At 39.6% G+C, this 14,860-nt stretch overlaps 1 protein-coding gene across 3 annotated transcripts in view; it reads left to right on the top strand.

The window, feature by feature from the left end:
* PDE1C (phosphodiesterase 1C) overlaps window positions 1-14,860 on the top strand; it is a 567,042-nt gene that overhangs the window by 502,854 nt on the left and 49,328 nt on the right. For all 3 annotated transcript variants that reach the window (XM_037837021.1, XM_037837022.1, XM_037837023.1), the window contains exons 16-17: window positions 247-477; window positions 8,965-9,042. In XM_037837021.1, the coding sequence (XP_037692949.1) occupies window positions 247-477; window positions 8,965-9,042 (309 nt within the window). The remainder of the gene's footprint in view (window positions 1-246; window positions 478-8,964; window positions 9,043-14,860) is intronic.

Below are 14,860 nucleotides of genomic sequence, written 5' to 3'. Positions count from 1 at the left end.
CAGAAATGACATCACCACAAACCTCTTTTATTGGCTTCCCAAATGTTCTTGCCACTTTGACTGGAATTACCCAAAAGTATACCCAAAACACTAAGTAAGCACCTTGGGCCATTTTAAATGTATTAGTTCCCTGTGTAAACAATTTTTGCTTTTCAAAGAGGCAATTCTCCTAATGGCATGACTTTTTTTTTTTTTTTTTTTTTTTTTAATCTGTTCTGCACATTTCTTAACTTGCTGTGGTTGCAGAGGAGAAGGCCAAGAAGGAAGCAGAGGAAAAGGCTCGCCTGGCCGCAGAGGAGAAGCAAAAGGAAATGGAAGCCAAAAGCCAGGCTGAGGAAGGTACAGCTGGCAAAGCTGAGAAAAAGACATCTGGGGAAACCAAGAATCAAGTCAATGGAACACGCACAAACAAAAGTGACAACCCTCGTGGGAAACATTCCAAAGCTGAGAAATCCTCTGGAGAAAAGCAACAGAATGGTGAGTTCTCAGCCACAAGAGTGGATTTGCAGCTGGGAAGACTCTTCCCAGGGTGTTAACGACATGATGAATGGACACTGGCAAACAGCTTCTCTCTGGGAGGACAGCTCACCGAGCAGGCTTCCCTGCCATCCAGCTGCTGGCTGATCCTACTTCAGTGGGTGTGGATCCCAGTAGGATCCCATCAGAAGCAGCAAGCAGCTCACCTGTGCCCACTTGCCCACCTGCCCAGCCAGTGGAAGTTACCATCAACCACCCAGCACATGTCTGGGTGCTTACTGCTCAGATGGGGACTTGAAGTTCACATTCCCAGATGTACCATCCTCCTAGCTGGGCCAGGCCTTGGATCTGCCTGAATTCTCGTCCTCTAATATGTATCTATATACTGTGCATGTGTTTATATTAGGGCAACCAACCATCCCCATTTACCTGGAACTGAAGGGTTTTCAGGAGTGCAGGACTTTCCATTTTGAAATCAGAAAAGTTCCAGGCAAACAGGATGAGCTTGGTCACCACAGTGTGTGTATAGCAGGCACTGTGCTTGGCATTGGGAGTTGAGAACTGGAATGGCCACAAGAAGCCCACAGTCTCATAGGGGATATAAATATCCTCACAAATTATTCAGTAGAATGGGAGCAAGTCACAGTAGTGACATGGCAAGGAGAACACCCAAAGGACGTGTGTGAAGAAAGAGATGTTAGCTTTGTTGGGACTAGAGGTTGTGGGATGATGGAAATGTCACAGAAGGCTTCAAGAGGAGCTGATGTCTCAGCTGGGTTTTTAAAATTTAATTTAATTTTTTTTTCATTTTTTTTTTTAATTGCAGAAGTTGTAGGTTTACAGGAAAACCATGCAGTGAATACATACTTCCCACATCTTCCCCACCCTACCCCATTATTAACACCTGAATAGAAGTTTCCTGGTCAGATGGCAGCAAGGGGATTCTCAGCCAGAGAGAACAAGATGGGCTAAGGCAAAGGGGCATGAAATAGTTACCTTGTTTGGGGAAGGGCAGGTGGTTCAGAGTCTCTGGAGCACTGATGTGCCCAGTTGTGGCCCAGTAGCAAGGTAGTTGTGAGCATTGGTTTTGCAGTCATCAGACCTGGATGCATGTCACAGCTGTGCCTCTCACTTCTCTGTGACTTTGGCAAAATGCACATAATAACACCAATTCACAGCCTGGGCCTCTGTGAGCCTTTAGTAATTATAATTGCAAGAACAGTGATAACAGCAACACAAAATAGCCTTTATTAACTGCGTTGGGTGCTGTTTTACGTTCCCTCTTTACATTTCCAGTGCCTAGCAGGGCCAGGGGATCTACTCCAGAGTTGCACTCTGGCCATTGGGCTCTGCAGCCTCAGTTAATGAGAAATAAACAGGAAGTGCTTAGCACAAAATTCTGCAGTTATTTTTACAATTAACATATATGACAGGTATAACCACAAAACAACGTTTTAATTCATATGATAATAATAATAATAGCTCTTATCACCATCCGGTAACTTTGCATACATTTGCTCAGTTAACCTTCCTGACCTCCTAAGGAGGCAGGGAAATCTGTTGTCCTGACTTCACCAGCCCCTCAGCTGGTAAGAACAGAGCCAGATTTAAACCAGGCAGCCTGTTTCTGGAGACTGCTTGTAATGCCTAAATGAAATTGCATTTATCGATCACCTCTTCCACATGCTTTGTGTTAGACACTTGCAGATGAAAAGAAAATAGGGGCCGTGTTCATCATCCTAGGGAGCTTGCCATCTTGTGGAGAAAGAAATCGAATCTACGCAAAGCAGAAATACTTATTAGAGTGTGGCATTGAAGCCAGACACATGTGGGTTGGAATTCCAGCTCCTTCTCTTTGCAGCTTTGTGATCTTGGGCAACCTATTAAGCCCATCTGACCATGTTTCTTTATCTGATGGGGGTGATGAGGTGGGGGGTGAGATACGGCAAGGAGAGAAACTGCGAGGATGAAATGAGATGTTGTGTGTAAGCCTCCTGCCATGTCTAGTTCATGGCAGTGCCCTGTTTGGGCTGGGGCATGAGAGTGAGCTTGAGGAGTGGTGGAAATCCCATTTACAGGCCGCTCCAGGCCACTTGTACAGAAATATTTATTGAGCACTTCCCATGTGCTGAACACAATGCTGGGTAATACTGATCTGATAGCCCCCCTAGCATTTGAGGAGCTCAAACCTACAATGGAGAAGGGGAAACATGACACAGTAAGATATGTGACCTTCTAGGTGCTAAGAGAACACATAAAGAGTGGGCCCTGGGCACCTAATTTGGCCTGGGGAAGTGGCGGGAGGCTGTTCAGGAAGACTTCCCGGAGGAAGTGTGGTACGTTCGGGGAGACTAATGAGGTTCAGGGTGGCTGGCAAGCACTGGGGGCAGTGAGTAGGGTGAGAGGCCAGCGGGCATTCTGGGTACTCAACTAGCTGGGCCATTCAGGAGCCTTCACCTCAGTGACTTTTTCCTTCTTGAAACCCAACCCCACTTGCTTCAGAGATACTACCATCTCCTCATTTACCTCCTTCCTTCTTTGTTGCTTCTTCTCAGTCTTTCTTGGGGATTCTCTTTCTCAGTATGACCCCCAAATATTGGGGTTTCTCAGGATCACCTTCTCTTCACTTACAATCTCTTTTTGGGGAATCTTGTCAGTTCCTATGGTTTGAAATACTATCCATGCTGATGATTTCCATTTTATATCTCTGGCCCATATTTCTCTGACTTCCACACTAGCAGGATCAGTTGACCTATTTGACATCATCCTTCGGCTGTCCACAGCACAACCTTTGACCCCTGCTTCCTCATTTTTTCCAGATAGGGCTAATGACCTCGTAATCAGGGATTTAATCACAATTACCTGAATTATGTTTGGTGGCAAATATTCTAGAAGAATTTTTTTAGATACATATTTTTAAGAAAAAAATGTTTTGTGGTACCAAGAAGTCAAAACCTATAACGGTGATGGGTGACATTTATTGATCACCTACAGTATGCCAGGCTCTGTTTTGAGCAATTAACAAGCATTTTCTCATACAAAGTAGGTGCTGTCATCTTCATTTTGCAGATGGTGGAATGGAGGAAAAGAGAGAACATAAGATGCCCAAGGTCATAGATACTAATAGTAATGCCAGAATTAGCATCCAGGGAATTTGATTTAACTCTCCTCTTGGTTGATTTAGCTCAGCATTTTCATGTTGCTGCTTCTGTTAAAAGGAGTTTCACCAGATAATTTTTCTTGCAGACTATTTTTAAAGAAAGTTTGAGATAGAAATGACAGAGAGGGAGAATATTAACTTTGACCAAAGGAAGCACTGGTTTGCTTTGTATTCAAATGCCTCATAGTCCAGGAAATATTTTCGATTTAATAAGAACGTACGGAGCATCTGTTGGATTTTAGAGGGCAGTGCAGACCACCTCTCTATTCCCTTCTGAGGTCTGAACCAACTGAGAGATAGATACCAGAACTAGAAAGCTGGTGGCCAAAATATTTGCTCTACTCCAACTGGAACTGAATTGGAAAATTTGGATTTGGACTGTTGGGCTTCTTAACACATCTGCCCTAACTGAGCTTATAGACCCTGGCTGAGCCACCCAGACCCAGCCTCATCACCCACCCCAGCACCCCATTCTGGAGGGACTGAAGAGGTGTAGGCTGTGGAACACACATCTAGAAGGGGAGTGGGGGAGAGGATGGCTAGGCTGAGGAAAGTGTAAGCAGTGGTGGTGTTCCAGTTTGCTAAAGCCACCATTATGCAAAATACCAGAAATGGGTTGGCTTTTATAAAGGGAATCTATTAGGTTACAAATTTACAGTTCTCTGGCCATAAATGTGTCCAAACTAAGGCATCAACGTGAGGATACCTTCACTGAAGAACAGCTGGTGTCTGCTGGTCCTTTGCTCCCGGGTTGTGTTTCCAAATGGCTTTCTCCAAAATGACTTGGGGCTCCTGTCTTGGTTCCTCTCTCTCAGCTCCTGGGTGTCCTTGCTTCTTTCTCCCAGGACGTTTCTCTCTAAGCATCTGGGGTCCTCTCTTAGCTTCTCCAGGGCAAACTCTGGGCTTCTTCTCCAAACGTCCTTCTGTCCACATCTCCAAGCAACTCTAAGCATCAGCTTTCAACAGTCGTCTCCAAAATGTCTCTCTCAGCTTCTCTTGAGGAGTTTTGTCCTCTGCTCTCTGTGAGTGCTTTCTTTAAAGGACTCCAGTCATCTAATTAAGACCCACCCTGAAAGGGTGGGGTCCACACCACCACGGAAATAATTCAGAGTTTCTACCCCAGTCAACAGACTAATCAGTCTGCCCCTACAAGATTGCATTAAAGAATATGACTTTTCTTGGGGACATACTATATCCACAGGTGGTGAGAGGCAAGCTGTTTTCTTTCCTTCTTTTTTCTTTTAGAGAATAGTATAAAAATGTCTTTCCCTCAATGGCCACAGAAGTAGTAGGGAGAAGGTATTCCCTCCCCAAGTAACCTTTAAAACCACTCCTATTTTATTGAATTCTTAGTATGTGCCAAATATTTGTACTTGAGATTTCACCTACATTAAAGCATTTAAAAACCATAAAAACCTTATTAGGTAGATACACATTTCTCTTTTACAGATGGGGATACTGAGGCTCAGAGAAGTTAAATAGCTTGCTTAAAGTGAAACAACCACTAAATAGAGATCTAGAGCCCAACTCAGTTCTGTGTGAGTCCAATTTCTTTATTCTTTAGCCAGAATATCCCTAGTATTTGAGAGGTTTGGTGCCATCAAGGGGAGGAGGGAATCAGAGAAGTATTGAGATTCAATTGCTGAGTACAGAGAGCTTATAATCGATAAATTCTAGGGGTTGGCAAAGTTTTTCAGTCAAGGACCAAACAGTAAAATGTTAGGCTCTGCAGGCCACACAGTCTCTGCTGTAACTACTCAACTGCTGTTTAGCACAAAAGGAGTCACAGACAATATGTCAATAAATAACTGAGGCCAAATTCCAATAAAACTTTTGTGCACTGAAATTCAAATTTTATGTAATTTTTATATCACACAGTATTCTTCTTTCCTCAACCATTTTAAAGTATAAAAGCTACTCTTGCTTTGCGGGCCCTACAAAAACAGGCAGTGGGCTTGGTTTGGCCCACAGGCCCCAGTCTACCAACTCCTGCTTTAGTCAGTGAGAGAAACAATGATCACAAACAAGGCCATCATAAAGAAGGTTATAAATTCTACAAGGGGTTATAAACAGAGGCCCAGAAAGTGCATAGGTGGAAACCATTGATTTTGAAGAAGATTTAGGGGGAATGCTTGAAAGAAACAAAACAGGAGCCTCAATCTTCAACTAGGCTGGGTCAATTTTACAAATGTATGTATTTCCCAAAGTAATCAGTGGTCTACCATTTCCCTTAAAAATGTAAGTATTAAATAAGAGGTGGGAAAAAAATCAATTTAGAGGAATAAGAACTGCTAATGGTGATTTGGGCCTGCATCATAGCAGCATAATTAAAATGATTTATAACTGTACAGAAAGGCTCTTTTATTTCCCCCAGCTTATTGAATAACAGCTCACATTGGCCGTTACTCCATATACCACCCATGGGAAATTACTTAATGGGTTCTGTTCAAGGAACATCATCAAATAAGAGTGTGTCACTTTCCCAGCACACTTCTTGGTCAGCTACCCTAGGTATTTTCCAGGTTAGAGCCGAAAGACATTGGTTAAGTGGAGTTCTAGAGGTTTGGTTCCCTGTTGGCAATAATGAGATCCCTGATGCTTTGGTCTCCATCGAGAAAACTTGCTCTCTCAGGCTCTCCCAACCCTGGCTGAGGAGAAGGCGATCTGCCCCTGCTGTTGGCTAGCATCCAGCAAATGGAGCTGCTCCTCAGGCTTCTGGAAGACATCCTCGTCCTCTGCAGCCCTGGGTAAAGCTCCAGTCCAGAACATCCTGGAAGGCTTAGAGTCCATTAGTGGGGATGAAGGCACATTTAGGGAAGGAGGAACAATTTCTGCAGGGAGCTAGTTTCACGACAGGACTTGAGATACTTGAGTCCATCTCTGGAATCCTTACAACAGGAAAAAGCCAGTACTTGGGTTGCTTCATGAAACCTCCAGAAGATCTTTGGGCCATTGGTTGTGGTAGAGAGTGGATCATGAGAGGGAACCTAGAGTTTATTTACTCCTAACTTAGCTTAGGATTTGTCAAATTCCATTAAAACTGTTTGGTCTGTGAAATATATCGTAGCCAAAAAACAAAATATGGCAGCCCAGGGGTTGGCACCACCCACTCCCTAAGGGAAAAGGGTGGAGCCTTGAGCACGCATCAGCCCGATGACCAGAGCAGAAAATTGAAGGTCATTGAGCTGAATCACAATTGGTAATCAACTTTACAAAGGAGAGGCAGCTGAGGTTTCCTTGCCTTGTAACCAAATCTCACAAGGCTCTGCTGAGCTGTGCAAGGTTCCTCTTCCTCTTGTTTGCATGGATCATTGACGTCCATTTCCTGACCAGCCGCCATTGGGAAAAATCCTCCTGTAAGTCCCTAATTAAAACTCATGGGTAACTTGTTGCCTGGCATGTTCTTTGGTCTTGGAGTTGAGTTGGGCTAGAGCACAAAACAAAATAAAAGATTATCCTTACACACCATTCTTTTATACATTTTTTTAGGTTAAGGGCATTTAGAAATGGAAACAGTAAAAGGAAGCCTGAAATCTAAAACTCGAGCTTCACACGGAAGCCAGCAAAAATTAGTAGCCGAGAGCTTGGCCTCTGGAATCACCGATGCATGTATCTTACAGAACTTCGCTTAATCTGCCAGTGCCTTGGGTCCCTCAGCCATGAAGTGGGGGGTGCTAATACAAGCTGCAGATCAATTCCTTACTGGCCAATTTTAAGCAAAGTCACTTTGTAGAAAGCTCTCTGGGCCTTTTGATCAAAAGTTGTCAGACAAATGGCTTGAACAACATCTGCGGTAACCTGTGGCAGCAGTTTTGTTTCCAGAGATGCATGTAGGGCTGGGGCAGAGGCAGGCCCGCGGGTGGTGTTTGAGGCCTGTGCTGGTGAGCAGTATTCTGGGCGCAATGGAGCTGGTCTGACCGATATTTGCCAAAGTGGCTGCAGTGAAGTCAAGGATAAACCAAAACTTAGAAAACATCTTCGGTTAATGGTGAATTTGTTATTCAGCAAATTGATCATTAATGAATTAATCTTTAATGAATTTGTCTACTTTCAAAAATCATTCTTTGTAATGGGGTTGCTCTAAGACTCTAATGAAATGATGCATGCTAAGCATTTAGCACACTGTCTGGCACAAAGAAAGTCAAAAAGGTAAATGCTCTTTTTAACCCCCTCCCCCTTTTCAGGCCCTGCTCACTCTTTTCAGATTGTAATTATTATTAGCATCTTTTGGTTTCAATAAGTACTGGTATTTTAATAGTAACGTATTCTTGGTTTTATGCAGCTTTTGAAAGAAAGCTGCCATTAGTAAGATTGGTAAGAAAAATATCCAACATTTGAAAATAAGGCTGAGGAGAGAGGTACCATATGTTTTCAATGTCACACTGGCGGATTGTTTAACAGACCTGCCAAAGGATGATTTAATTATCTTGGACAGGGGTCAGCAGAACTTTATATGAAGTTATAGTAAATAATTCCAGCTGTGTAGGTCTCTTTTGCAACTATTCATCTCTGCTATTGTAATACGAAAGCAGCCATAGGCCATATATAAATTGATGGGTGTGGCTGTGTTCAATAAAACCTTATTTGCAAAACCAGGCGGCAGATCACCTTGGCCCATGGGCTAGAATTTGCTGACCTCTGATGCAGGGAAGCATACTTACGGTACTGTAAGGTTATGTCTTAACTAACGTGTAGGTTTTTGACTGGTAGAGAAGATAACCCTAGATTATCATTTTATTATCCTGTAGGACAGAGCCAGCTTTGTCTCTAATTTTGCAGTCTTATTTTAACATATGTTTTTAGTGCCTATAAGTGCTCAATTCTTCAAATGCTTTTGGAACCAGCCTCACTATCTCACTGGTTCCTTTATAAATCAGTTGAATAAATTTTTGACCCATGTTCATTCTACATTTGTAAGAAAGTTTTTTTTTTTTTTTTTTAACTTTCTTACAAATTACACAGACAACTGAAGGACAGAGAAGTTTAACATCTATAAATTAGTAGAACTTACATTTAACCTGGGTTATTCCTTACCATAGCCTAACAATAAAGCTGAATTGCCTTTCTTTGAAGATAAATATTGTGGACTTAAATACAACCCTGTTGAATAAGAACTTTCAGTCTTGATTTCTGGATCATAATCCAATCATGATCCAAATTCTGGAGCCTAACATATGTGGTTACAAAAGATATTTATACTCAGACATGTTACACCTTCATGACTATAAAATTGTGCTGCTTTTTTTAAATCTTGACAGGTTTAAAGATATTTGTAACTTCCCCCTCAGCTGTATACATATACTGTTTGTCATGTTTATTACTTTCAGGTAACTTGAAAGATAGTAAAACTAAGACAGACAAGAAGGATCAATCCAATGTCAGAAGTGATTCAAAGAAAACAGATGGTAAGCATATAATTCCCATTTCATTTTTCCATAAAATGTGCAATTTAATGCAAGCTTGTTAGAATTATACCTAAAATTGAAATTGTGGTTGTAAATATATTTTTATATTCTGAAAAAACACTTCAGTACATTTTAAAAGTACTGTTATGTTTTTAAATAATTTACAAATTATTGTGTCTGATTTCCCCTCCATCATACTTTCTCCATCACAAATGCTTTCTGCACTCTTTGCTTTCCTATTTGCGATTTTTCAATTTTAAACTTTATTAAAAGTTGATTCTGGACTTGCTGATTGTAGTGGAATGGAATAACACGTGTAGTGGAATGGAATAACACGTACTGCTAATATATTTACAAATCTTTGTGAATTGTGCAGCATAAATTAGAACTGTTTCATGTTTTCAGTTTTAATTTTTTTTTACCTTGATTGAGTTATTTATTTTGGTTAAAATTAAATTCAGGCATCAGTATTATCATTGTGTTGGGAGACTTAAGTACTGGAGAAACATACATGTTTATAGAATATAGTTTGCCACCAAGAACAAGTCATGAAGAGGCAAGGCTTTAGTGATTTCTCTAAACCAAAGTTAGACTCAACCTACATTGTGAGCACTGATTTAACTTTTCATGCACAACATTCCACTCTTTCTAAAACCTAAAAATTCATATATTACCCTCCAACCTTTGAGCTATCAGACTGAGAAACCTATACTCAACCTTTACATAAATCTCATAGTTTCTATTTTAACATAGTTTCTGTTTTAACATTCCTGGTTACTCACTCATAAATGTACAAGATCTTAAAAGTAAAATGGAAAGTTTCCAGGGAGTGGTTTTTGTTAGAATCTCAGACTCTCTTTGAATCATACCTCCCTGGAGACATATTTGATGCTAAGCTATTCTTTAAATAATGTGGCTAGAACATCTTAGAAGAAAAATTCTGGGTAAACAGGTTGAGGAGGAGGAAGAAATCTGAACACAGTTCTTCACAGTGTGTTATACAGGAAGAAGCCCCCTTAGCTTTCAGCCCTAAGCCATTACGTTATGCTCCAGTAACCTCAGGACCAAGGTCATAGGGCTTCAGTGACTTGTACTATCTTGGTCTAAAACTTTCACCAGGAAAAAAGCTAATTCTCAGTCACTCCTTCCCCTTTAGTCATTGAAGTTCTCTACTTTAGAAAAAAAAATGTGTAAAGGAATATGTAGATCAGCAGATAAACTGATTTTTAAAAACTTTCTAGAAATAATCAGATATGTTTTGAACATTCCTTTTTAGTGGATCCTATTATATCCAATGACCAGATGAAGTCAATGTAACTGACCCTACTCCTGATCCAACCCCTGGGAATCATCAGTGACCAGCTTTCTCTAATTTTTGTGAGGGAGTATTTAGGCACAATTCATTGCCTGGTGTAATCAAACCCACTATGGTTTAAAGTTTCGGCATTGTGCACATTCAGGGAGAAACCCAATGCAAATTGTCCCACAGTTGGTTATTCTCAAACTCTCATGAGCTGGGGCACACACAGAGGGAAGCGGTATGTGCTGAAAGGGTAAATTACATCCTGACATAATGAACACATTGAAATTGTACATTATATCTGTCAGGCCACTGAGGTACTATTCACTGCCCTTCAGCACTGATTTTCTAACTGACCTCAAAGAATGAATACCCTTTGAAAGTACCTTGCTTACCCCTAGGGAGAAATGTGCTAGCATAAAGAGGTCTGGGTCTCTTAAGCAAAGATTTCCTCAGTGTCTAAACTTTTCCACTGTCATTGGGAGACTTGGGGGGAACCACACAAATAAATTATTTTGAGTGTGTTTCTAGCTGTGTTTGTAATAACATAGCTTCTTGGACCTGTCATAATTTTAGTTGCCCGGAAATACGAACTTGCTTTTAACTTCACCTGACCACATTAATAGAAATACAGAAGATACCCACCTTTTGTGTGTTTCAAAGGATTGATTATAATTAGGCCCTTCTAGATTATTAGCCAAGTCCCAGAGAGTGAGATCAGCAGGAGTTTCTCCTTCATTGAGTGTCCTGGGAATTGGAATGTTTATGGATGTTGGTCCAGGAAATGTGAAAGTCAGTTGTGAAGAGTGGACGGGTAGACAAAATGCAATCTCTGGCCATATGCTTCTGCCAAAGATGGAGTAACAAGAACTGGTTTTACTCTCCCACCTGAAACATCCAAAAAATTAGACAAAAACATATGAAAGAGTAGTTTTAAAGACACTGGACATCAGGTTACAAAGGATAGTGATCTCTGAGAAACAGAAATAAATGAGATGCTCTCTGCAGTTGCCCCAGCTTGCTGACTTGAGTGGGTTTCCAGATGGCGTGGCATGGGAGAACCCAGGTGAACCCAGTGGACTCCCTGAGTTGAGGGATTGAATAAGATTCCTGGGAGGCCAAGATAGCTGGAGTTCACAGACTAAAGTACTGGAAGGGAGACAACTGCAGAGGGATTGAACTCCAGAGATGTGATGAGGGTTCCCCTTAAATGTTCAGCAAAGCACTGATGCCAAGAGGAAACTACCTGAGGTCAGGAGAGAACCATTCAAGAGGACTAGAGGAAAAAGTCCTGATGACAAAGGGCAGGGAGAAGTGCCTGTTCCCACTAGCCAGGCTTGAATACTTCCAATTGAAGTGGTAGTGGGTAGAATGCTCCTTATTGCCTTGTCTTAATAGTGGGGAATAATTTGATCCAGGCTAAATGTGACTCTGGTCCCACCTAACAAATCTTAAATGCAAGATCAAAAAGGATCAAAGTTTTTCCAAGTAACTTAACTGCATCCAAGTATAGGACAAGGATATATAAATATAAATACAAAAATATCCAGTACCCAAAAAGATCAAATTAACAATGTCTGGCATCCAGTCACAATTACTGGACATGCAAAGAAACAAAGAAGCATTACCCATAATGAGGAGAAAAAATCAATATTTCAAAACCAAAACAAAGCTGAAATGATTAACAGACAAGTACATTAAAACTATTACTCTAACTGTAGTTAATATGCTGAAAAAGATAAGTAGAGACATGGAAGATACTGTATATTTTAAAAGACCCAGGCTGAACTAGAGATGAAATGCCCATTATGAAAAATACACTGGATGAGATTAATAGGAAATACACTAAATTGGATTATGTACTGCAGAAGAAAAGATTAGTGAAAAGTTTAGCAATAGAAACTGTCTAAAATGAAACTCACAGAAAGAAAAAAGAATAAAATTTATTGTAAAAAGCATCAGTGAATTTTTGGACACCTTCCAGAAGCCTAATATATGTGCATTTGGAGTCCCCAAAATAGAGGAGAGAGGAAGTGGAGGAAAAAACTATTCAAATAAATAATGGCTAAAATTTGGCAAATGATGAAAACTATAAATCTACAGATCTGAGAAGCTCAATGAAGTCCCAGCTCAAGCAACATGAAGAAAACTTTACCCAAGGGATATCATAGTCAAAGTACTCAAAACCAGTTATGAAGAGAAAAAAATTAAATAAACCAGATATAAGCATACATTATATATAGATGAACAAAGTATATTTCTCATCGGAAACAGTGCAAGCAAGAAGACAATGGAGCAACATCTTAAAGTACTGAAAGAAAAAAAAATCAACCAAGAATTCTATACCCAGCAAAAATATCTTTCAGAAAGACAGCTGAAAGGATGTTTTCACACATACAAAAACTGAAAGAATCCATAACCAGTAGATCCACACTGCAAGAAATATTTAATGAATGGTAGAAGGGATATTATGACAGGTGAAAATATAGATGGACACGAAAGAATGAAGAGCACTAGAAATGGTAATTACATGGATAAATGTGTGTGTTTTTCTTAATGTTTTGATATCTTTAAAAGATAATTGACTGTTTAAACAAAAATAATGCATTGTGGGGTTCATAACATGTAATAACTAAAATGTATGGCGATAATAGCATAGAGGCTGGGAAAGAAGAAGTAGAAATGCACTATTAGAAGGTTCTATTATTATTCATGAAGTTGTATAATAACACCTGAAAATAGATTGAAATAAATTAAAGGTTCATACCATAAAGTTTAAAGCCTTCAATAAAATAACAAAGCAAAGATTTATAGCTAATAAGTTAACAAAGGAGTTAAAATGGAATTGTAAAAATGATCAATTAATTCAAAAGAAGGCAGAAAAAGAGTAGAAAGGGAACAGAGGAGGCAAATAGAAAACAAACAACAAGACGAGAGACTATCAGTAGTCACATTAAATGTAAAATGACCGAAACACCCTAATTAATAGGCAACAATTGCCAGATTATAAGACTAAACTGTATCTACCTACAAAAGAACAACTTTAAATACAAAGACACGATAGCTTAAAAGTAAAGGGATGGCTCCCCCCTACGTGGGATCAGACACCCAGGGAAGTGAATCTCCCTGGCAACGTGGAATATGACTCCCAGGGAGGAATGTAGACCTGGCACCGTGGGACGGAGAACATCTTCTTGACCAAAAGGGGGATGTGAAAGGAAATGAAATAAGCTTCAGTGGCAGAGAGATTCCAAAAGGAGCCGAGAGGTCACTCTGGTGGGCACTCTTATGCACACTTTAGACAACCCTTTTTAGGTTCTAAAGAATTGGGGTAGCTGGTGGTGGATACCTGAAACTATCAAACTACAACCCAGAACCCATGAATCTCGAAGACAGTTGTATAAAAATGTAGCTTATGAGGGGTGACAGTGGGATTGGGAATGCCATAAGGACCAAACTCCACTTTGTCTAGTTTATGGATCGATGTGTAGAAAAGTAGGGGAAGCAAACAAACAGACAAAGGTACCTAGTGTTCTTTTTTACTTCAATTGCTCTTTTTCACTCTAATTATTATTCTTGTTATTTTTGTGTGTGTGCTAATGAAGGTGTCAGGGATTGATTTAGGTGATGAATGTACAACTATGTAATGGTACTGTAAACAATCGAAAGTACAATTTGTTTTGTATGACTGCGTGGTATGTGAATATATCTCAATAAAATGATGATTAAAAAAAAAAAAAAAAAAAAAAAAAAGAAAAGTAGGGGAAGGAAACAAACAGACAAAGGTACCCAGTGTTCTTTTTTACTTCAATTGCTCTTTTTCACTCTAATTATTATTCTTGTTATTTTTGTGTGTGTGCTAATGAAGGTGTCAGGGACTGATTTAGGTGATGAATGTACAACTATGTAATGGTACTGTAAACAATCGAAAGTACAATTTGTTTTGTATGACTGCGTGGTATGTGAATATATCTCAATAAAATGATAAAAAAAAATAAAAAATAAAAAAAAAATAAAAAAAATAAAAAAAAATAAAAAAAAAAAAAAAGTAAAGGGATGGAATTTGATATTCTGTGCTAACACTAATCAAAAGAAAGCTGAAGTGGCTGTTTTAATCTATGACAAAGTAGATTTCAGAACAAAAGCTATCACCAGGAATAAAAAAGGTCATTTCATTATGATAAAGTGGTCCATTCATCAAGAGAATACAATAATGCTTTATATTTATGCACCACAACACATGAAGGAAACTACAAAATGAAATAGATAAAATCCCACAATTTTAGTCAGAGAAATCAATATCCCTACTCAATAATTGATAGAACAAGTAGACATGAAATCAACAAGGGAAAAAAGATTTGAGTAATGTTGTCTACCAACTTGTCCTAATTGACATTCATAGAACACCCAACAATAGGAGAATACACATTGTTAAGAGGGGATGTTGTTTAGTTTCCAAATATTTGGGGATTTTCTAGAGATTGTTACAATGTCATTTTTCCTCAATTTTGACTATAG

The sequence above is a fragment of the Choloepus didactylus genome, chromosome 5 (assembly GCF_015220235.1).
Source record: "Choloepus didactylus isolate mChoDid1 chromosome 5, mChoDid1.pri, whole genome shotgun sequence".
Classification (NCBI taxonomy): domain Eukaryota; kingdom Metazoa; phylum Chordata; class Mammalia; order Pilosa; family Megalonychidae; genus Choloepus; species Choloepus didactylus.
The sequence above is the reverse complement of the archived record's forward strand: the minus strand, read 5'-3'. Positions and strand labels throughout refer to the sequence as shown.